At 35.2% G+C, this 25310-nt stretch overlaps 2 protein-coding genes across 2 annotated transcripts in view; both read right to left on the bottom strand.

Annotated features, from left to right (window-relative positions):
* Positions 1 to 24625, bottom strand: part of LOC113915833 (keratin-associated protein 6-5-like) — a 30268-nt gene extending 5643 nt beyond the window's left edge. Inside the window, exon 1 of the mRNA XM_035722525.1 lies at positions 24354 to 24625. Coding sequence (XP_035578418.1) covers positions 24354 to 24625 — 272 coding nt within the window. The remainder of the gene's footprint in view (positions 1 to 24353) is intronic.
* LOC113915800 (keratin-associated protein 20-2-like) lies at positions 19016 to 19204 on the bottom strand. Its single transcript, XM_027581716.2, has one exon. It carries the CDS (start codon positions 19202 to 19204, stop codon positions 19016 to 19018), a length of 189 nt encoding a protein of 62 aa, XP_027437517.2.
* Positions 24626 to 25310: the final 685 nt, after the last annotated feature.

Below are 25310 nucleotides of genomic sequence, written 5' to 3'. Positions count from 1 at the left end.
ATATCCAGCTTTAGCGAGGTTGAGGAAGGACTAGAAACATCTTAGGAGGAGGGATGTGAATTGGAATAATTATTTTGGAAAGCCATCCGACTTCACCTGCTGAGTGAAGTAAGCATGCACGCACCCTATACGCAGAAATTTCACTTCTGGGTATGCATCCCACAGAAATGCACACATATGTTTGCCAGATGAAACGTAATCATTAAAACATAAAAAACAAAGAAAAAACAAAACAAAAAACCCCACACAATTGCCTGTTAACGTAATTGAACATTCTATGGAAATGAGGAAAGATCTTCTACCTGAAGATGTATGTTTGAATCTCACAAACATGACAATAAACAAAATAAGCAACACTACGTATTGTGCTTTTAGTATTATCAGTTTTTAAATCAGGCAGAACTAATCTATAATGTTAGAAAAAAGGATATTGATTACCTTGGGATTAGGATAATGACTGCATTTTGTAACAGTTCCTCTAGTTGTTTACTTATAATTTAAGCATTTTTCTGCATGATTTTACACTTCAAACATTTGCTTAAAACAATATGAAACAAAATTGGTCCCTTATTATTATTATTTATTATTATTATTATTTGCAAAAGGTGCTCACCAAACAGTACCTTCAATTTAAATGATCAGTTTTCTGGTCATTTGATCTCTCAATTTATAGGCATAGCAGAGGTGGGTGGACAATAGTGATTATCACAATAGCCTAAATCCCCTTTCCAGAGAAGCCCGCGCTCCTATCAGACAACCTTTACCTCAGAGATTTTATGAGGAGACAAAAAATATTATTGACTCATACAATTTTAACTTTGGAATTAAGATAATGGAGATTGGTAAATGGCAATATTTGAGTACTCTTACTTTGTCATGTGCTTGTTAATAAAATAGTATGGAAATACAATGAGTTTTGCCTGCCTTATTAATTCATTCATTTAATAAATATTTACATAGTATCAAATGTATGCTGGGCAGTTTTCTAAGTGCTGAATCATATGATTTAGTTCTGGTTCCTAATACCATCTCTTTTCATACTCACTGTATGAGGATGTTGGAATTTTGCAAAATCATTAGAGTACCATTAACCATCTCTGGAGAAAGTGGAAGAGAATTCTTTTAGTACATTTCTGAAACTATAAAACATGGTTTAGCATAATTTTGAATAAATAGATATTGATATCTGTATCATAGATATTTTCAAATAGCATACATGTTCCATTTTGAATGTGCTGTCTGGAAGATAGCAATCAAAATCATATTTGTATAAGGTCTTTTTCTATATTTGATTTTTGAAAGACAATTTTTAAAAAAGTGTTTAATAAAGATGAGATTTTCCTCACTTAAATCCATCAACGAGGACACACATATACATGTTGCATGTGCACAAAACTAACAGAACAAAAAGAAATATAAATAAAAAAAGCAATGTGGTCAAAGACAGTTAATTTAAAAATGAAGTTAAAACTTTTTGCACATGAGAAAGATTGAATTAAGCCTTACACAGAAGTAAAATAGTTAATACAACATTAAAAGGAGATATTTCCTATTAATTGAAAGAAACACTGTATGATTTTTGTCAATAAAGAAGAAAGAGCTGTATCTGCTTCCCCTAACCTCACACTTAGGCATTAAGATGGATTTGCCGTGTCTGAAAAGAGGTTAGAATTTCTGGAGGCAGAGTTCAGGACATTAAGAGGATACATCCAAGGGGCTGAAATGCTCTGAAAGTTTGTCAGTAGAATCCAGTATCTACCACACAAAATGGGTGGTAGCACCAGTATCCTTATCAACCACAGTCACAGCCCAGGCCACCAGAGTAATTTCTCTAGTAGCACGTGGTGTTGGGAGTGCCGGGTTTAATTGAAGAGCCGGGAATCCGTTTGCTTAGATTGAATATCACCATCTGTTCAGACCCCCTCAGTCGTGGGAAAACCACAGGTTGTGTTGACCTAATTTGCATAAGAATTTTGGAGCCTCTTGATTCATAATGCAAAAAAGATTATTTTGCTATTACATCAAGATTGCCAGAAATGTTATCATGCACTTTTAAAAGGTGATTTCTCTCCTAATTTCAAATCCTTCAAATTTTTGTTTAGATTCCAGTTGGTTAACATGCGGTGAAATATTAGATTCAGGTGTAGAATTTAGTGATTCATCACTTACATACAACACCCAATGTCCTCCTTTAAAAAAAAAAAAGAAAATTTTAAGATTTAAAAATGCATTTATCTAAAATAAAAATCTGCATTTCCAAAAAAAAAAAAAAAATCAAACCCAAACCTTCCTATTTCTATATTTGGTAACATAAACATGTCCAGGTTAAAAGAGATAATACAAAACATGAAAGCCATATTCCAGATGTTTGTTTTTGCTAACAAAAACTTCATTTTAAGTTAGACATACTCTGACAATTCACACAGTACATAATGAGTTTGTGGGTTCATGAAGGAGAAATTACCTGACCTCACATCATGTACCTGATAAATTCACCCATCCATTTCCTTAGGGACAATGGGCCTCCACGTTTAGGTTTTCTGAGCATTACAAGTAGCTGACAGAGAGCCATTCCACTTTTACTGAAATCCAAAATACACACAGAAAAGACCATAAATCATTAAGTGCAGAAATAGATTAATTTTCACAAAATAACCATACCAATTTAGTGAGCATTAAGATCAAGAGAAAGAATAATGGCAGGACCCAGAGGGATTCTCACATTTCTTGCCTTCATCCCTCTCCCTGGGCATTTCTCATCCTACCTTTTGAAACCATGTATCTGTTTTACCACCTTTATACTTTGTACAAATGGGCTCACACCCTATGTACCATTTTCACCTGGTTTCATTTGTTCACCAGTGTGATTTTTAAGAGTCATACTTTTTTTGTGTGTAGAAATTGTTCATTTTCATTGCTGAATAACATTCTCTGGTATTATATACCACAATTTATTTACCCATTTATTGTTGATGGAGAGTTGGCTTCTTTCCAACTTTAATCATTATGAATATTGCTTCATGTATATTCTTGTACATATCTGTTGGTAAACTTATATATGCCTCAGTCAGATATTGCCACAATAATATTGCATAACCAATGGGCAGGAAACACAGTTTTATGTGAGATTAAACATTTACTTTGCCCCCCTATGTCTACTTACCTGTGGTTTGGCTGGACTAGGCTGGTCTTGGCACAAAGCCGTGAGTTAGATCCTTCGACCTGAACCAGCATCTCATGGATTCATCTCCTTTTCACTACAGAAAACAGGAGTTCAAGTGGTCCAGTTCCAATGGTGGAAGCACATTTCCAACCTCTGCTCACATGCCCATTAATCCCATTGTGGAAAGCAAGTCAAGGAGTGGGGGTATACCTTTTGTCCATGCATACCCTGTCCACTCTGAGATCACACAAGTTCCATAGCTAAGCCGAAAACAACGGAGAAAGGGAGTAGAATCCTCTCATGGAGGTCAGGGAGGAATGAGTGAAAATTTTATGAAGAACAATTTATTCTGCCACAGATGCAGTTTGTTGGGGGCAAAACTAGAATTAGAATTGCAGTTTTTTAGAGGACAAATTTGGTCAGTTTTTGGAGATAGGCTACCAGACGGTTTTCCAGAGTTGTCGTGTTATTTGATAACTCCACAAGCTGTTGGTCCACGTTCTCATCAGCAGGTTGTACCGCCTGTCTTTTCTTTTAGCTAATCTGGTGGGTGTGTAGTGATTTCACTTTGCATTTCCCTGATACCTAATACACTTGAACATCTTTTTTACATAGTATGAGCCATTTCTACGTACCCTTGCTTTGTGAAGTACCGGCTCAACCTTGTTTCCTATTGAGCTGCATAGGAGAAATAATGAACAAACTCTTACCCTACTACATCAGAATTTAATCTTATGTTTCATAGGCTAGTTTTACTCTCCTGGTAACTTGATAAGGTGATAAATGTCAATGACATTGCAAGCATCATCGCTTATGATGTTAGTGCTCATTAAATTGCATCTGGACAGGGAGGAGCCACTCGGGATGTGGTGTGGACACTTGTGCCGATGACCCAAAGAAGAAAGACTGAAACTGTAGGTAGAAGAGATCAGTGGAGTCAGCCCAGAGATGCTGCCCAACTTGGTACTGACCAGAGGCAGTCAAAAGAGAGTGCTCGTGGGAATCAAGTTGTTAATTACTCTGAAAAAACAAAACAAAACACAAGGTATGAGGCTGACTTCAGCCTGCTAGGATGTGGATGCCATAATATATTATATATATATTCTATATACAAATATATTTTATATATTATGTATATATGTATTATATCTGTATATGTGTATACATATGCACATATATAAAATATATAATGACATCTATATATAATGGCTTCAGATCACCTGAATGCACAATGCATAGATTTACATGAGTACAGAAAGAAGCAGTTGGTCTGCTCTCGTCTTTTGGTCACATCATCCCTGCAGGAAAAAAACCTGTGCAATGATTTCTCTTTCTCTTTATTTCTTTCTCCTTCTTTCACACTCATGATTGAACACATATGGCATACACACATAAGACAGAAATAAGAAGAAATGCAAAACAGCATTGTTTATGCTAAGATAATAGAATTTCTTGAAAAATGACATAAAGATGTCACAGTAAACAAATGAGGTATAATGATAATGTGATATCAGAGTTACTATACATTGTGAGGTATTCCAAGGGAGTTTGGTTAATAAAGTTGTTTTTCTGTTTTATTTGTCTTATTTTCAGGTTGCATAGGATGAAATTTCTCTTTAGAAGAGAGAATAGACAGTCTTTAGTGAAAAAGTCAGGAAACACAGGTAGAAGTGACCAATAGAATCCATAGGACGCGTATCTGCCACAGCAAGATGGGAGGTGGCAGCTGTATCCATACCCACCAGAGCCACAGCGAGAGCCACAGCCCAGGCCACCCGAGTAGTTGCTGTGGTAGCACCTTATGACAAGAGTGGTAGGTTTAGTTATGAAGCCATGAATCAGTTTTCTGAGTTCTAAAGTCACCATCTACAAATGGGCTTTTATATATACCCAGTAGAAGGTGGGACAAACCAATGGAAGTTTGTGCCTCATATTTCAGACTAATTTGCATTGAAAATTTCTTGAATCTATGGTTGGGAAGAGATGCCTTCATAAACAAGAATAATTTGCATTTGTGTCAGGATTCTCACAGCAAATCAGGAGCCTTTTGTAAGCAATTTCTGTCTATTTAGAAAGCTCTAACTCAACCTATTTTTGTTTAGAGACTGTGATTTTCATGGGACACTCCTTATCACATTTTTGGGGGGTATTATCTAACTATAAAATGTGTAACATAGAATTATAAAAATCTTTATGTATGAATGTGGATTTGTGGATGGGATAAGTTAATGAAATCACAAAATGGATAATCTTGGCTTTGAAAAAAAATTTTCATGCAAATACAATGTACCTATGCATTTCTAGTGATTACTTATGGTAGACTGCCTGTTCGTTCATTCATAGGCACTTTGTTTCACAAATTCATATTAATAGATCTGTCTATTCACATTTAGACTTGTGTCATTTTTCAACTCATTTTTCAATTCAACCATGCAATTAGCAATTTATTTATATATTCATTTTCCTTCTAATGTATTAGTTAATTTGCTAGAAACAGAATTTAAGTTCCTTATGGGTGAAACCTACATATGTCCTTATATATTTTTATTCTATAATGAGGCAAAACTTCTGCCAAAAATCAGTGTTCTCAATAGGACACACATATTGGAATAAGAGATGTTTGTCCAGAAAACTGGAAGAACACATTATATGTCTAATTGAACCCTACAGTTCCAGATTTTCTGAGACCATCCCCATACTCTTCCTTACTTTCTATTGTCTTCTGTTTATCAGAGGGACTAGAGACTACATTTCTCAGAGTCTCTTGCTAGAAGGATTTCAAACTAAACTATTCCAATGACAGGTTTTTGTTTAAGATTGATCAAGATTGGTTAAAGAGAGGAGAAAACCACATTATTAGAGAAGAGCAGTGGGAAAATATATGACTTTTGAAATATGTGAAGTTTTACATGAAATATTGGCTACTGTCCTGACAATCATCTGTGGTTTTTGCACTTTCTTGACTTACTGACACATAATAGAAAGTCTGAGCAGTAGGGGAGACATTTCTTGGCTTTTTTTTCCCCCAGAACTTTCATTGGTTGAGCAAGCTAATACTTCTGTTAATTGAATCTTTTCTTGCCTTAAATACCCAGAACATTTTCTGGTTTCTTTTCCCCGAAACCTGATTGATACATAGCAATGTCTTGATATACACATAATATTATTAACAATATGTAATATATAAAATTATGTGCAAATTAGACCTACATTTTTTATTGTGCTGCAAAGTAAATGTTATTTTTTTTTTAAAAAGGGATGGTATATTTAAAGTCTTTAACAAAATAAGTATGGGTAAAAACATTTAGAGGTTAAGAAGAAATAATTATATATTCAGAGAAACAAACCCTGAGGGAATTTGTCACACACAGACTTGCACTAGGAGAAATACTAAAGAATTTTTTCAGCAGAAAGAAAATTATTTCAGCTTGAAACATACAAATAAATGAAAGAGTGAGGAACAAGGAATGAATGGGTATGAAAGTAAAGATAGGTGAATATTATCTGCACAAATTGTCATCATTGTCTTCATTGTCATTTTCTCTGGAGTGGGGGAGGGGAGTCATATAAAACATGTAAAACCAATAAGCTTGAAAACAATGATATAAAAGATGACAAATAGTATAATTGTAATTAATGTGTTTTGAGGTTCCAGCACTATGTGATAAGTAGCAAAGAATGCTAATTTATTTTAGAGTATAATAAGTAAAAAATACATATTTTATTCTCTAGTGAATCACTGCAAGAACAGTAAAAGAGTAGATCATCATCAAGAAATAGAAGAAAAATAGAATATAAAATATTTGATCAGCTCCAAGAAAGCAAGAAAACAGAAAATGGATCATAAATCTGGTACAACAAACATAAAACATTAGAAGAATTGTAAATTAAAATCAAAATAAATGGGTAATGTGAATAGATGAAAATACAGAGATTGTAAGCCTGGAAAAAATATACCTAACTACATGCTGCTTAAAACAGACACATCTCTAACATCATGTTACAGGTTGTTTGAAAGTCAAAGTATAGAAAAAGTTTTACCTTGCAAACATTAGGCAAAAGAAAACTAGTATAGCTATATTAATATCAGACCTTAAGACAATAAGAATTTCTAGAACAAGAGAAGGAAATTTCATAATCATAAAGGTATGAATCCATCAGGAAGGCATAATGACTTTTATTTAATATTCAGTATTAAGCAAAAATACCTTTCTTATCATAATGGGATAAAATAAAAGATGTGTCTTAATAACTGAGAGAATAAGGAAACAAAAACAAAAGTATGCAAGAATATTGAAGGCCTAAACAACACAGTAAACTTGGCCAGTGGATGAAAGCATAAGACAAAACCAACACCAGAAAACATAATTCTCAAGTGCACATATTATACATATAGTAAATTTTTATATACTACTGATGGGAATTATAAACTGGTATAATCTCTTTGGAAAACCAAACTTAATTCTGTGACCCATGGATTGCACTTTTAAGTATAGACAGAGCAAAATGTGATTAATGTTTGCAAGATATATTGTTCTCCATCATTTTATTTTCAACCTACCTATGTCATTTTTGAATTGAGTTTTTTTTTTCCTAGGGAGCATATGGTTTGATCATGTCTTTTTTCTACTCTACTTATCTCTATCTTTTAGTTAGTGTAGTTAAGCCATTTATATTTAAAGCAATTATTGATATGCTGATATATCATGTTTGCCATTTTATTATGTGTTTTCTATTTGTTTTCTCTGTTTATTGGTCTTCTCTTTCCCTCTTTTTACTTTCCTGTGGGTTACTTGAACTTTTTCTTGATCCCATCTTGATGTACTTGCACCGTTTTTGAATATATCTATTTTTATTGTTTTCTTAGTGGTTGCTGTAAGCTTCACACTATTACCTATATTATTTATCTGAGTCTACTTATATCAACATTTTATGACTTCAAGTGAGGTGTAGAAATCTTATTCCCATTTAGGAAATACAATTGTCTTAAGCATTTCAGATTTATAGACACCACATCAGATAGTGTTATATATTTTGCCTCAACCATCAAATACGACTTAGGAAAATCATTAGAGGAATAGTTTAAAATATTTACCCCAATTTTACCCACCCTAGTAACTCTTTTTATTTCTGTAGATCCAAACCTTCTATTGTTATCATGTCTGTTTTAGAGAACTTTCCTTAGCCAATTATTAAAAGTAGGTGTTAAGGACAAATTCTCTTGGTTTTTCCTTCATCTGTGAACTCCAGAGGATTATTTTTGCCACATGTAAATTTCACAGTTAATTCTTTTTCTCTTTTAGTATTTAAAAAATGTTGTGTCACTTCCTTCTAGCCTGAACGGTTTCAGACAAGAAATTCGTTGTCATTTAAATTACTTTTTCCCAATAAGCAACACACTGGGAAATAATGATTTTTCAAAATTCTTTTTTTAGTTTTATTCTCTTTCTCATCTTCTAGGACTCTGATGATACCAACGTTAGCTTTTTTTGTTATTGTTCCACGAGTCCAGGAGGCTCTGTTTATTTGTGTGGTCTGTTTTCTTCCTGTTGTTCAGTTTAGTAAATTCTATTCACCTGCTCTCAGGTTTACTGATTCTATCATTTGTCATTTACACTTTACTGTTAAACTCAGTGAGTTTTTATTTTTATTTTGGCTGTTGTATTTTTCAGTTCTATAATTTTCATTTGGTCCTTTTTATAATGTCTTTTTTGCTGAGATTTTCTATTTTTTCATTTAAAGAGAATTTTTAATTGCTTCTTTTTTTAAGATTTATTTATTTACTAGAGAGAGAGAGAGAGGGAGAGAGAGAGAGAATGGCTGCTTTGGGGAGGGGCAGAGGGAGAGGAGAGAGAAAATCCCAAGCAGACTCCATGTTGGGCATGGAGCCCAATGTAGGGCTCAGTCCCAGGAAACTGAGATCAGATAATTCCAGTATCTGATCGATCCTGATGTTGGTATATGTTGTCTTTTCTCATTCAAATTGTGATTTTTTTTTTTTGTTTCTTAGTATGAGTAATTTTTAAAATTGTATTCTGAATATTTTGGATAGCATAAGACTTGGATCTTATTTCACCTCTTTTTCTTTTTTTTTTTTAAGATTTTGTTTATTTTATTTGACAGAGAGAGAGCACAGGTAGGCAGAGCAGCAGGCAGAGGGAGAGGGAGAAGCAGACTCCCCGCTGAGCAGAGAGCCCGATGTGGGGCTCGATCCCAGGACCCTGGGATCATGACCTGAGCTGAAGGCAGACGCTTAACGACTGAGCCACCCAGGTGCCCCTCACCTCTTTTTCTAAAAGAAGCAGTCGTCTTGTGAGGTAGCAAGGGCTAGGTGTGGGTGTTTGTTTAGCTTTCTCATTGAAGATGGGTGGAGTAGTACCCGTCTCTGTCTTGCTGACACTTTCTGGTAAAAATAGGGTGCCTAATTGCACTGCCTCATTGCCTCCAAGTGGGGAACATAAACCCGGCTTCCAACTGGGCCCTGTTGATACCAGAGTCAATATGAATAATTTGGTTTTTGCTTATTATATCTGTATACATAACCATCTCAGTGGTGGTTTGATGAGTGACAAGCTGCCACAGCAACATGGATCCCACTACTGAGAAGCCCACAGATTTTTTCAGATATCACATTCTGTAGAGAATGTATAATTTGCCAAAATGCCATAATATTAAAAAAATTCAGATTCTAGAGATTGATGAATATAAATAAACAGATCTTATTTGTCACATGTTCTTAAATGAGAGTATAGAAACAGAATGAAAAATTTTGCATAATTGTTAGCATCCTTCATTCATTAATAAATATTTGTAAAGTACTTTCTATAGTGCTTATACTTGGTGACCATTTTTCTAGGTGCTGAACTATAGGACTTACTTTTGGTATCTTAATATAATCTTATAGTCATACCACGAGAACATGACATTACAAAAGACCATTAGATAAATATCCATCCTCGTAGAAAAATGGACTAAAGTTATTTTAACATATTCAAAATTTTTTAAAATTTATTTATTTGGCGGAGAGAGACACACAGAGAGAGGGAACACACAGGGGAGTGGGAGAGGGAGAAGCAGGCTTCCCGCTGAGCAGGATGTGGGGCTGATGTGGGACTCAATCCCAGGACCCTGGGATCATGACCTGAGCTGAAGACAGATGCTTAATGACTGAGCCACCCAGGCGCCCCTAACATATTCATAATTTTGTATGAAATTTTGAAATATAATGAAAATGAAGTGAAAAATAATGAATCCTGTTTAATGACAAAAAGATGCCTTTCACTGAAATCTCCTTAAATGAAATTGTTCCTAGTAGCTGGATCTATAAGAAAGGTAACCTCAGTCAAAAACTACCAGAGTTGGTCAAACCAAAATAATAAGTCTATACAAAAGCACAGCAATAAATGGTTCAATCCAAATGTGTGGTGTCAGAAAAAGCCTAAGAACAGAGACATCAGAATAGAATCATGGAAAATTAGGTTACTATTATAGAAAGTGTTATTAAGTAATTAAAATAAATTATTAGTTACACTTTTAGCTTCTGAAGATAAGGTTATGGTGTGATCAAGGTGATGATGATAGTAAGTGGCTGTAGATATACATGAATGCATAAATTTACATTAGCATTGCTTGCGAAGAATGAGAGTCTTATCTTTCTGCTACTTCATCACCTTGGGAATGTAAATAGCACAGTTTCTTCAGTCATAATCACCAAAACCTAATGGAGACAAAGACAGATAAATGAAAATAAAGCAATATTGACAATAAGAATATTGATTTTAAAATGAAGTTAAATTTTTCTGCCCATGAAAGCTGTTGAAATAAACTGTGCACTGAAGTAAAATGGAAGTATAATTTAAAAAGAAAAAGTTCTATAAATCATAACATATTTCAAATGATATTAATCAACCAAGGTGAAACACACCAAATTTGAACCTTACTCTTCCCTCTCACCATTCCTGTAGGCTGATTGGGTTGGACATTATTTGAGGAGAGAATGGAGTTCTATGTGAAGAGCTCTAAAAACAGTCAGTCACAGGAGGAGAAGTCCAATAATCTAAGTGGCTCTAGAAGTTCCTCAGTAGAATCCACAGGACCAGAATCTTTCACAGCAAGATGGGTGACCACAGCTGTATCCATACCTACCCTAGGCATAGTCATAGCCACAGCCCACGTGGCCATAGCCGTAACCCAAGCCACCAGAGTAATTGCTGTGGAAGCACATTACAGAAGGAGTGGATGATTCAGTTGAAAACAAAGAAACGTGCCTCAGATTGAACGTGACCATCTTCATACAACTGCTTATACGCCCTCAATAGTGGGTGGAGAAAACCGTAGGCAGTGTTCACTGCATATTTCACACTAATTTTCATTAGAAAATTTTTAGGGTCTCTTGATCCATAAGGTGAAATGAAGCCTTCATAAGTAAGATTCCTTTGATAAAATGTTAGAATTCCTACAGTGAAATCATGTGACTTTAAGAAGAGGCATTTTTTTTTTCAACAGAGGAAAACAATTCAATTAAGAATGGGTAAAGGATCTGAACAGACACTTTACCAAAGAAGATGGATAGATGACAAATAAGCATACAAAAAGATGCTCAACATTGCACATCATTAGAGAATTGCAAATTTAAACACTGAGATACCACTATACAACTTTTAGGATAACTGAAATCCAAAATACTGACAGCACCAAATGTTGGCAAGAATGTGGAGCAATAGTAACTCTCATTCATTTTTGGTGGGAATGCAAAATGATACAGCCACTTTGGAAGAAGTTGGGCAGCTTCTTACAAACTCAACAAATCTCTTACCATACTACCCACTAACCTATGCTCCTTGCCATTTACCCAAGTGAGTTGAAACATATGTCTACACAAAAACCTGCATTCAGATGTTTATAGCAGTTTTATTCATAATTGCCAAAACATGCAAGCAACCAAGAAATCCTTCAATAGGTAAATGGATAAACAAACTGTGATGCATCCATGTAATGGATATTATTTTGTGAAAAAATGAAATGAACTGTCAAGCCACTAGAAAGCATGGAGAAACCTTAAATGCATATTGATAAGTGAAAGAAGACAATTAGCAGAAGCTACATATGGGACGATTCCAGCTATATGAGAGTCTAAAAAAGGCAAAACTATGGAGCCAAGAAAAAAATCAGAGGTTGCCAGGGGTGTGGGGGGAGTGAGAGAGGGATGAGAATGTGAAGTACTGGTGATTTGTAGGACAGTGGAGCTATTCTGTATGATACTGTAATGGTGGACACATGTTATTACACACTTGTCTAAACCCATAGAATATATAACACAATGTACACTGAATTGTGGTCTTTAATTAATAACAATATACCAATGTTGGCTCATCAGTTCTGACAAATGCACCACACTAATGCAAAAATTAATAATAGAAGACACTCATGGTAAGAAGATGAGGGGGTATATGGAAGCTTTCTGTGCTTTCTGCACAGTTTTTCTGTACATTTAAAACTGATCAGAAATCAGTCTATTGCTTTTTTAAAAAAGAAATGTTTGTTTATTTTTCAAAGACTGCTTACTCTGGATTTGGCCAGTTGATAAATATTACCAAATTACTTGGGATGACATAGAGCACACAAGCATTCCTCTAAATTTATGGGTTTTCTGTTTTAGATATTTGTTCTACTCAACTGTGGATTTCTAAGAATGTTTATATTTATATAATTCTATTATATAGTCTAAAGTTTTATATTGTATTTAATGGATGAGTGGGTACTTTGAAAGGGAAATTACTTGATGCTGAAAGTCTGCCAAGTTTCTCCATCTGTTCTCAGGTGAAAACATGTCTTGTCTAGTACATCATGTTTTCTATGGAATATGTTCAGTGAACTGACTTAACATATTTTTATGCGTTTTAATGAAAAACCTTATTCATGTATATTGTATAACATCCAGATTATGAATAAATCATAAAGGTAGAACTTGATGAATTTCCAAAGTGGTCATACCTGTTTAATCAGTACTTAGGTCCAAAAAGTGCATATCACTAATATCTCAGATGACTCCTCTTATGCCCATTTCCATTCAGCACCAGCTTTTAAGTGTAACCATTCCTGATATCCAAAACTATGGATTTGGTTGCCAACTTTTGAACATTATACAAATGGAATCACACAAAGAAGATTATTTTATCTGGCTTCTTTTGAGATGCATTTTTTTTTTTGTAGATTCATGCTTTTTGTTTTCTCACTGCTGTATAAAAATCAATGTACAAATATACCATAATTTCTTTATTCATGTGCTCTTGATGGTCATTTGTATTGTTTCAAATTTATAGCAATATTTTTCAAATAGTGTTGCCACAGACAATCTTGTACATGTCTCTTAGTACACTTATGCATGTATCTAAGACATGCTAATTATTACTATAATAATGTTGCTTTTAAAAGCCCTCAAATCTCAGTGCCATATGATATTTACATTTATGTCTTGCTCATGTGTTTGTGTGTCTGCTGGGATTTGGCCAATATAATATAGATTTGGCTCAAGTTGTGGGTTCATTTCAAACTTTCTTCAGGTGTCCCTCATCTTCCTTGGACTGGTAGCTACTGGAAGCATTTTCTCCAGGTGAAAAGGCTGGAGTACAACAGGGAAACCTCAGACATGCACACATATACCTATGTTCAAGTCATGTGTGGCAACATCCCTCTGGCCAATGCAAATAACATGGTTAAGCCCAAAGGCAATGATCAGAGAAATACATTGTGTCCACAGTAAAGCCAGACCAAGTAACATTAGGCTGCCATACTCAAAGGGTAAGGGATGCATACTCCTGCCCTAAAAGCGAGAGGGAAAAGAACATACTCTGCTGAATAAATAGTTTAACTGAGGGATCCACAAACTCTTGCCCACCATCTGTTTTATTGGAAAACATCACTCATTTATGTATGGTCTTTGGCTGTTTTCATGCTACAGTGACAGAATAGAGTAGTGGAGACACAGACCGTATGGCCTATAAAATCTAAAATATTTTACTATTTGCAGAAAAAGTTTGCCTACTTCTGATTAGTCTATCAAAATAGGGATACCAATTAGATATACACTTAGAACCAGAATTGCTGAGTTATAGAAGACACTACTAAATAGTTTTCCAAAGTTCTACCCTTTTACCTGCAGTTTTTCTATTATTATGACACTGCATTTTCATCTTGTTTGTGGCATCAATGACTTACTACAATCTGTTGCAATATGTTACTTTTACTTCTTTCTTGGTAAGTCTAGAACCTTAGAGCTAGCTATTTTTATAATCCAGTCTTCTATGGAATAAAGTGTAATATGTCTCATATAAACCTCCAAAGAAATTATCGGTATTTGTGCCTGATTAATAATTCATATATGTATTTTTTATTCATTTCATGCTTTTGTGAATGTCCATGTTTCTGTCAGGATCTCTTTTTTTCTGCCCAAGCAACTCTATTGTTTCTCACAATTAATACTTGATAAAAATAAACTGTCTCACTATTTACTTGTTTGGAAACTTTTATTTTTGGAAGAAATATTTGATTATATGAGACTTTACATTGATAGTTATCTGTAATCCATTCTTCCTTAAAATGTCATCACATTTTCCTTTGGCTTCCTTTGCTTCTGTTGAGGAATCTACTTATGGTTACTCTTTGTAGGTAATATTTCTGTTTTCTCTAGCTGCTCTGATTTTGACTTTGCATTTAATTTTCAGCACTTGGGTCATGCCTAGTTATTTTATTTTTTAATTTAATTTAATTTAATTATTTAATTTAATTTAATTTAATTTAATTTAATTAATTATTTTTGTTTGTATTTAAATTCCAGTTAGTTAACATACAGTGTAATATTAGTTTCAGGGTACAGTTTAGTGATTCTACACTTTCATACAACACCCTGTGCTCATCACAAGTGCACTCCTTAATCCCCATCACCTATTTCCCTCACCTCTCTCCCCACCCACCTCCCCTCTGGTAACCACCATTATATTCTCTATAGTTAAGAGTCTGTTTCTTGGTTAGCTTCTCTCTCTTTTTTTCCCCTTTGTTCATTTGTTTTGTGTCTTAAATTCCACCTATGAGTGAAATCACATGGTATTTGTCTTTCCAGAGACTTATTTCGTTTAGCATTATAGTCTCTAGCTCCATCCATGTTGTTGCGAATGGCAAGATTTCATGCCTTTTTATGGCTTAGTAATATAAATTATATATATATATATATATATATATATATATATATATATATATATATATACCACATCTTCTTTATCCACTCATCAGTCAATGGACACTTGGGCTGTTTCCATAATTTGGCTATTGTGGCTAATGCTGCTATAAACATCAGGATGCATGTATTCCTTTGAATTAGTATTTTTACATTCTTTGGGTAAATGCCAATAGTGCAATTGCTGGGTCATAGGGTAGTTCTATTTTTAACTTTCTGAGGAAAGTCCATACTGTTTTCCAGAGTGGTTGCATCAGTTTTCATTCCCACAACAGTGTAGGAGGGTTCCCCTTTCTCCACATCCTCACCAACATCTGTTGTTTCTTGTGTTGTTGATTTTAGCCATTCTGAATGGTGTGAGGTGATATCTCATAGTTTTGATTTGTATTTCCCCGATGATGAGTAATATTGAGCATCTTTTCATGTGTCTGCTAACCATCTGTATGTCTTCTTTGGACAAATGTCTATTCATGTTTCTGCCCATTTTTTAATTGGATTGTTCATATTTTGGGTGTTGAGTTTGATAAATTTTTTTATATATTTTGGATACTAAACCTATATTCTCCCATTCTGTAAGTTGCCTTTTAGTTTTGTTGATGGTTTCCTTCACTGTGCAGAAGCTTTTTATCTTGATAAAGTCCCAATAGTTCATTTTTGTTTTTGTTTCCTTTGCCTCAGGAGATATATCTATAACAATGCTACTATGGCTTATGGGTAATTTTAAAGATTTTATTTATTTATTTGACAGAGAGAGAGAGACAGCGAGAGAGGGAACACAAGCAAGGGGAGTGGGAGAGGGAGAAGCAGCCTTCCTGCTCACTGAGCAAGGAGCCTAATGCAGGGCTTGATCCCAGGATCCTCGGATCATGACCTGAGCCAAAGGCAGATGCTTAATTAACTTAGCCAACCAGGAGCCCAGGCTTATATGTAATTTTAATTGTACTTCTTCTTGGCAGTGCAGTTTTTAGAATATGTGGTTTGGTGCCTTTCATCAGTTTTGGAAAAGTGTGGACTATTTTCTCTTCAAAAATGGCTTCTGCTTTATTCTTTCCTTTCTTGCTGAATTCCAATTACATTTCTTACTGTTTAATGAGGTCTGATGTGCCCTTTATACTCTTTTTACTATTTTACATTCTAAGTATTCTATTTTTACTTCAGTAGTATAGCTTTTATCAATCTATCTTTAAGTTTACTAGTTCAGATTTCCTGTAGCTAGTCTATTGAGTTCTTAACTACATTGTTCATTTGCTCTCTTTTTAAGATCTAGAATTTAAAATAGATTCTTTGGTGAATTTCTCCAGTTTTAACACCTATTTTCTATTTTTCATTAAGTTTCTTATATGAATTAATCATGACTATGTTTAAATTTCCAGTTTCCAAATCCAATATATGACTCACCTTTTGGTCTCCTTATATTGTCAATTGTTTCTTTTGTATTCTTTCAGATGGTTCCACAAACTCAATGTTTTGTATAAACATTGTAGAGGATCTAGTATTTCTGTATTTCATCACAGAGATTTTGTTTTTGTTTTTGTTTTGGTCCTAGGTTATTCAAAAGGTTCTGATTGCCTTAATCCCAACAAAGGCTCACATAAAATTAGGTTCCTAGAATTTTATAATTTTGATAAGGGCCTGTCTACCTGTTTTCTTTTAGGCGATAGGAGTACTCCTTTGGATCTTCCAATTCAGGGCACTTCCTGGCAATTCCTGAACTTTAATGATTATTTCCTCAACACCTTGATATGACAAAAAAGGATTTGATTTTCAAATGTGTTTGCTTGGTATCTTAGGAAATTGACTCTTACAACTTCAGAATTTAGAAAATATCTCATGGAGAAATCTGGCTGTCTGTTAAGCTCAGTGTTCTGCCAGTTCATTTTTATCAGAATCTTGTGTCTCCAATTCTGTTTTGCCAACCCTGAAAAAAGAAAAAAATAACACCCAAAACTCCGGTTGTTAATCTTTTCCTCAGCAAGCTCTTGTTTGCTCTGCTCCTAGAATCAAGGACTGCAGAATTTCACTAAATTTTCTACAGTTGTCTTATCTTTAGAATCTTGGTCCTTTTATTCTTAGTTTTGTTTTTGTTTTTGTTTTTTTTTAATTAGCTCTTCATTGTATTTTATGCTTTTAGTTTGAGTTTCCCAAGTAAAACAACTGCTTCAAAGGTGGAAAATAAATTTAATTCTGGGGAAATTTAATATGTATAACATATATATTTGATAAAGTCCAGACCCCCTAAGTAAAAAATGAAATAAGCTAATATTAATTTGATACTGAGAAAACATCTCATGGTTTTCATAAATCTATTTTGAATCATAAACTATATATGTATCTTTTCTAAATACTTAGTATAAATTGGTATACTTTGAAATATTTTTCAGACATCATGTAGGTAAGACAGAATGTCATTGTTAGTGCTGATATTTTAAATTTGATAATGCCCATATTCATTCTCTGGGCAAAATATTAAAAAAAAATTGAGAAACATTTAGCAGAAGCAAAACTTTAGCTCATGTAATCCAACCATAGATGTTGCAAAAACACAAAACATACAAATACACACAGTTTTAATGTTCATTTTTTTACAAGTTTTAATGTTCTGATATGAAATACAACTATTGTAGATACTGGCCATTTTTAAAGCTTAGATTAAGACATAAACCAACAGAGATGATAAAAGATTATAGAGATGCATATAAAAACAGGTTTCTTATGAATACTTGGAAAAAAGTGGTATTTTTACTCCTCAATTTTAGTCACATAAAGACCACAAAAGAGCACTCTGAGGGTGCCTGGGAGGCTTGGTCAGTTAAGCGTCTACCTTCTGCTGGAGTCATGATCCCAGAGTCCTGGGATTGAGCTCTGCACTGGGCTCCCTGCTCAGTGGGGAGTCTGCTTCTCCCTTTGCCCCTCACTCTGCTCTTGTGCTCTCTTTCTCAAATAAATAAATAAAATCATAAAAAAAAGAGAACTTTGGCTCTCTCTTGCTCTCTTTCACCATACTCCCACACCCAATTGCATACACATGTGAATAATCACACCCCAGTAGACAAACATACAAACTAAACTGATGGAGATAATTTAGTATAAATGTAACAAAGCAATATTTACAATTAAATAAAGTTTATTTAATAATACATATGCTTTTTAAAGATTTATTTGAGAGAGAAAGAGAGAGTGTGCCATGTAGGGGGGAGGGGCAGAAGGAGAGGGTCTCAAGTAGACTCCCTGCTGAGCATGGAGCCCATCATGGGGCTCCATCTCACAACCCTGAGGTCATGACCTGAGCTGCAACCAAGATTCCAATACTTAACCGACTGTGCCATCCAGGCACCCTTAATACATATGTTTTAAGGTAAAATTAATAATACAACTTAATTAAATTTTATGTCATGTTATAAAGGTAATACCATATCAAAGGAAAAACTTTCCTATAAACTACGATACAATCTGATCGGTAATAATGAATCAAAATGGGCATGCTGAATTTCCTTTATTTACCTCAGATAGTTTGATACAAAGTCAGTATTTTTGAAGACATTTAAAAATTTTTCATGTGAAGGAAACTTGGAGAGAATGAAAGTAAAACAGGGTTATGTAGTCAATAGACTAAAAGTTCCTCAGTAAAAGCCATAAGACCAGTGTCTTCCATGGCACAATGGGCAGCAGCAGACATAACCGTGGCCACCATAGCCACAGCCATAGCCATAGCCCAGGCCACCATAGCCATAGCCCCAGCCACCATAGCCATAGCCCAGGCCACCATAGCCATAGCCCAGGCCACCATAATAGTTGCTGTAGTAACACATGGTATCAGGAATGGAAAGTTCAGTTGAGGAGCAAGAGGTAGGTATCTTTAATATGAATGCCACCATCTGCCAAGGGCCTTTTATACACCCTCAGTGGTGGGTGGGGAAAACCACAGGCAGTGTAGCATCCTATATCTCACTAATTTGCTTCAGACAACATCATGAATATTTTTATTTATTGGCAAAACAGGGTCCTCATAACTGAGATAATTTTACTCCCATATCAGGACTCCACCATTTATGGGCCTTTAAAATGAATCTCTTATTCTGTTTTCAAGGCTATGTCTCACTCTATATTTATTTAGTTGAAAAAATATGACTTGATTACATAGCATGAACCAAACATGAAAATAGGTATCCCATTGTTTGGTTTTGTGTCCATTCTTCTTTAAGAAGAATTTTAAAATGAGCCTTGTGTGGAGGAACATGTTTCCTGAATCTTGCATGTAAAGGGTAGATATAATATATATTCATATAGTCTTACAAAAAACACTTCCTTCCAACTCAATATGACTGCTTATTGGTTATGTTACTGGTAATATGGTGGCAAGTACTTTCATATATGGACATATTGGCATTTATTTATCAACCTTTCCTCTAGTAGGTGCAACTTTGATCTTTCCAGAAAATGTGTGACCATTTTATGGGCAGAAATGGTCTATGCCTTATGCTTCCTTGTGTCATCAGATAGGAAGGTGTTGTAGATGCATCTGCAAACCATATGGAGGTTAAGCTTGACGCTCCGTCCTCAACTCATGTTTTTTTTATCATGGCTCATTTCTGTTCTTCCAGATGCCCCAGATTTGCAGTAGTGAGAGGTGTCCTAAACAATGTGTGGATATTATCAGAGAGGTGAAGAGAGCCCAGCATTCATTCTTCATTCCCTCAGTTTTCAGCTGATTGGCGAAGTGTTGGTGGAGATAGAAATCCCCAATCATGGAAGGACTAATTGAGCACACAGCAGAGACTATGCTCTAAGTTTTTTCTTTCTTTCTCTGTCTTTTTTTAATTTCAAATTTTTAATGAAAATTGAAATATTGAATTTAATTAAAACATACTTTACATAAAACAAATTTATTTCTATTTAAGAGGATGGGTTTTTTCCACTGTCCAAAAGTACAATGTTCCTAGGAATCCTTTCCTAAATTGAAATGGCATAAAGCAAAGAAATAATTACCATTAATTTAAATGAAAAAATTCTTGAGCATTCCCAGGCTCAAAAAAAAAAAATAACCTTTCTTAGGCATTTCTAATACTTTAGGACACATTTTGCTAACAGATGCACGAAATAAATTCAGATAGCATGGATGCTCACAGACAGAGTTCAGAGCTCTGGAGGTGAGGCTGAGATGCTGAGCAGAGGTCTTGGGAGAGGAGGTGGGGGCACCACTCTCATAGTTCCGGGGGCTGTTTGTATCTGTAATGACTCACTGCAAAAGCAATGATGAATGCTATTTTCACTTTTTGTCCTTTTTTTTTTGCAAAAGCAAAAACCCCTTTCAGATTTCTTTTGGTTAGAGAAAACAGGTACAAATGTAGGGTTTTTTTTTTTTTTGTAAAAACCAAGTGTCATAATGCAAACTTTTAGAAAGCTACCTGTATACCTAAATGAGTTTTGACAAATAGATTAATACAAATTATGCATTTTCACTCTAAATATAGCTATTGGGAGATTTTGTAAGGTGGGGGAGAAGCTTCCTGACTTTATAGCTACCAAACTGAAATTTTCTCTGACCCCACAAACACTGCTTCGAACATTGGGAGTAGTGATAGGTATATAGATGGGATGAACAACCCTGCTTTCCCTCAGGCTTCTAATTTAGATTATATGAAACTTCACAGAAAAATTCACATAGATTTTTCAGCCTCCCATCCAAGTACTAACCAGGCCTGACCCTGCTTAGCTTCCGAGATCAGACAAGATCGGGTGCCTTCAGGGTGGTATGGCCGTATTCCAACCACTCCATTGTTATTTATCTGTTGCTAACCATTGGCCAGTCATTTTTAAGACATTGTGTTTATGTGACAGTGTTATTGTTCTTGTGTTTCCTCATATCACTGACCTTCTCATTCACAGCATGAGATGTCGGAAGTGGTAAAAGGACATTAGAGAAACTTCCAGCATTGTAAAGAAAAATAAATAAAATAAATTTGCTTTCTTCTGAAATTGGAAAACAAATCATCATTTTTCTTCATTGGGTGAAGACTTTCTACACAATCTCTTTACATCATTAAGGTAAATGTTCAAGTATCAAAATGATGCTTGGCATCTATGGAATCAAGCTGAATTTTGTTGTTAGGTTTCACTTTTCAAATGGGATGATGGCCAAACTTTTTTTTTTCTGAGCAAAATGTAGCAATTTCTTGAAAATAAAGTAGAAAGTTCACTTAATCGAAATGATCTTTGCTTGACTGATAATGGATTCCATAAACCTCTGTGGTCTCTTTACCATTTCCCAATGTCATGAGATTTCTTAAGAAAAAGAAAATAGAAGTGGGCACATTCATTTTGGAGATTTTAAGTATGGGCCTAAATGAAGTAACTGAGTGCACTGAAGACCATCGTGGTGAGATGGTGAGGTGGTGAGCAGTGAGCAGGTCCTTCCTGGAGGATTTGGACATCAAACCTCAGGCAGTCAGCAGCCTCCAGGCAGGGAATGGTTCGTGAACTATTTTGTGGATGACATGCCCAATGTAGGTAGAAGCCTGTGAGGTGTGAGGACCAAGTGATCTCTTTTTTGAAGCACAGTTTGAAGTAATTCAGCTAAAATTTAGGGCATCAAGAAATGGACAAAGGCAGGGGTTGTTAAATGTAGTGATAGGGAAAAGGACTATTTTGGTGGGCAAAAGCGTCTTTTAAAAATTTGGCCTAGAAAAACAATTTGGTAGTCTGAGCAGATGTAGTAGTAGCTGCTAAATCACATGGAAGCCTGGGTTATGTATGTTCCAAGACAAAAAGAACGGACATTCAAATCCTTGAATTTGTAGATACAGCAAAACTTCAGAGAGAGCCCAAGACAGTCTGTTCTCTCACCTCTGTTTCTGCCTCATTTTCTCTGTTTCTCTCTCATTTTTTTCTCTCTCTCTCCTTCTATTCCTTTCTCTCACATGCATACACACACACATAAACAGAAAAAAGCAAAAATGATGGAACTATTAATGTAAATGCAATGCAACAATATTTGCAGGGATAGGTTGGTGTTAAATATGAATTTTATCTCTCATGAATGATATGAACAAGAATAATGCTAAAACAGCATAAAAGGTAAAATTTTTCTATAAATGTAAACCATCCCACTGGTTTTAGCCAATCAAAATGGGCGTGCTGAATTGGAATTACTTCTTTCCCCCCAATACTCAGGAATGAAGTTGGCATTTCTGATGTGAGTATGAATGTTCGGTTAGGACATGAGAAGAGGAGTCCAATAGGTGGAATTGCAATCTTATTTATTTTATTTAGATTATTTTTTAAAGATTTTATTTATTTATTTGACAGAGAGAGAAAGAGAAAGAGAGAGCAACAGCAGAAGGAGTGGCAGGCAGAGCAGGCAGAGGGAGAAGCAGGCTCTCTGCTGAGCAAGGAGCCCGATGCAGGGCTTGATCCCAGGACTGTGGGATCATGACCTGATCTGAAGGCAGATGCTTTACCAACTGAGCCACCCAGGCGCCCCACAATCTATTTTATTTAAAGATAGTTTAGCTTGGTGATATGTTGGCTAAACAAAATGATCAATATGTACATCATGTCTATCATGGTTATAGGAGGATTGGGCAAAAGAAAAGGGTTGCTGAGCCTAAGTGTTCCTCAGCTGCAGCATGCAGGTTCCCTAAGGCTGTAACATCATACACAATGTCATCATTTGGGCAATTAAGAGCCTGGAGATGGGTATGTGTATATATGGTCAGAGCTCCAATTTCTCTCATGTTCCCAATCAAAACTTCATAGAACTCATTAAAAATTATTATATGGTTGGGGTGCCTGGGTGCCTCCATCTGTTGAGTGTCCAACTCTTGGTTTCAGCTCAGGTCATGATCTCACAGTGTTGAGATCAAGCCCCAAGTTGGGCTCCATGCTCAGAGGGGAGTCGGCTTGAGATTCTCTCTCTCCCTCTGCCCCTCCCCCTGTTGATACTTTTGCTCTCTCTCTAAAATAAATAAATATTTAAAAATTAAAAAATTATTACATAGTTTGCTATGTCCCATCATTTAAGCTAGCAACATTCCATCATTTAGGCAATATTTATTGAGGGCCCACTATGTGCCAGACTCTTAAAGGAATGGATTGATATTACTTCTATTATTGTGATTATGACTTCTGCTATGATCTTCCACCCTTATGTATAGCATTAAGTTGTGGCAATATTGCAAAGTCATTTGAAAATATTAATCACCCAAAGCAATATTTTTTTTGATGATAGACATGCATACCCAAATCCTTAATTAATTAATTAATTATTATTATTATGTTATGTTAATCACCATACATTACATCATTAATTTTTGATGTAGTGTTCCATGATTCATTGTCTGCGCACAACACCAGTGCTCCATACAGTACGTGCCCTCTTTAATACCCATCACCAGGCTAACTCATCCCCCCTTCCCCCTCCCCTCTAGAACTTTCAGTTTGTTTCTCAGAGTCCATAGTCTCTCATGGTTTATCTCCCCCTCCGATTTCCCCCCTTCATTCTTCCCCTCCTGCTATCTTCTTTTTTCTTTTCCCCAAAGCAGTATTAAATTGATTTATTTTAACACACACACACACACACACACACACACACACACACACACACAAATGATGAAGAGAAACCAATATAAATGCAACAAGTACTTTCAATGAGATAAATGTTTATTAAAATTAAACTTTTCTCATACAAGATTGTTGATCAAGAAGGTAAGAAATTTGAAGGCAATACAATATCAAAAGAAAAACTTTTTAAAAATTGTGAAACATTCCATATGATTTTAGTGACTCTAGTAAGGTTTGCAGATTCTGACCTATTTTATTTTATCTTTTTAGATATCTTAGGATGATGCTGACATTTTGGAATACAAAATGCAATTATTCATAGGAAGAATCATGGAGGCAGATTCAGGCAGCTGGAGGAGAATAGTAAGTTGAGTTTCTCTGGAAGCTTCTCAGTAGAACCCGTAGGACCAGCATCTTCTGCAGCAAGATGGGCGGTTGCAGCCATATCCATAACCACCACAGGCATAGCCCACACCATTGTGGCCACATCCATAGCCGCCATAGCCACAGCCTAGGCCACCGTAGCCACATCCATAGCCACCATAGCCACAGCCTAGGCCACTGTAGCCACATCCATAGCCACCATAGCCACAGCCTAGGCCACCGTAGCCACATCCATAGCCACCATAGCCACAGCCTAGGCCACCATAGTAGTTTCCATAGTAAGACATGGTTTCAGGAGTGGAGGGTTTTGCTGAGGAGCAAGGAATCAGTTTCTGTCAGTTTGAACATCACCATCTGCACAGGTCCTTTTATATGTACCCTCAGTGGGTGGGACACATCACAGGACTTGTTGACCACATATTTCCTACTAATTTACATCAGTACACTTCCTGAGTCTTTGTTTCATTAGGCAAGGTGAGGCTCTCATGAGCAGGATGACTTGGCTGTTGAGTCATCTTCCCTACATTCAAATCACATGCCTTTCTTGTGTTTTTCTTATTTTCTTTTTCAAGACCTTACTCAGCTTTTGCTTATTTTGCTTAAAAATATTTGAACCAATTTTTATCTAGTTTAATCATTGACTAGGTTCTAAAATGTTGATTTTTTAAACTCTATCATTTCTTCTAATATATTATGTGAGGGTCTTCCATAAAGTGAAAAATAACTTTCTTAACAATAGAGCTTATTCGGTAGAGTTAGGTAAGCTTTTCATGTTTATTATTTACTTTCATAAGTAAATCTCATGTGGGCATAAAAATATATGGAGTTGTATTTTGAAGCTTTATAAACACATCCTCGGGATTTAATATCTGTCAGTATACCACTATCAGTTCCTTCTCTCCTTGTATACTTTTTGTAGTTATTAAATATTTTTAAAACAAATCTAAGACAATTAGTATTTTTCTTATAAGT

Source organism: Zalophus californianus, chromosome 1, assembly GCF_009762305.2.
Source record: "Zalophus californianus isolate mZalCal1 chromosome 1, mZalCal1.pri.v2, whole genome shotgun sequence".
NCBI classification, from domain to species: Eukaryota; Metazoa; Chordata; class Mammalia; order Carnivora; family Otariidae; genus Zalophus; species Zalophus californianus.
This window is presented reverse-complemented; position numbering and strand designations above follow the sequence as displayed.

Bases quoted from the DNA above. Each gene is read 5' to 3' on its own strand.
- LOC113915800 (XM_027581716.2), bottom strand. From the start codon at position 19,204: ATGTGTTACTACAGCAACTATTATGGTGGCCTGGGCTATGGCTATGGT.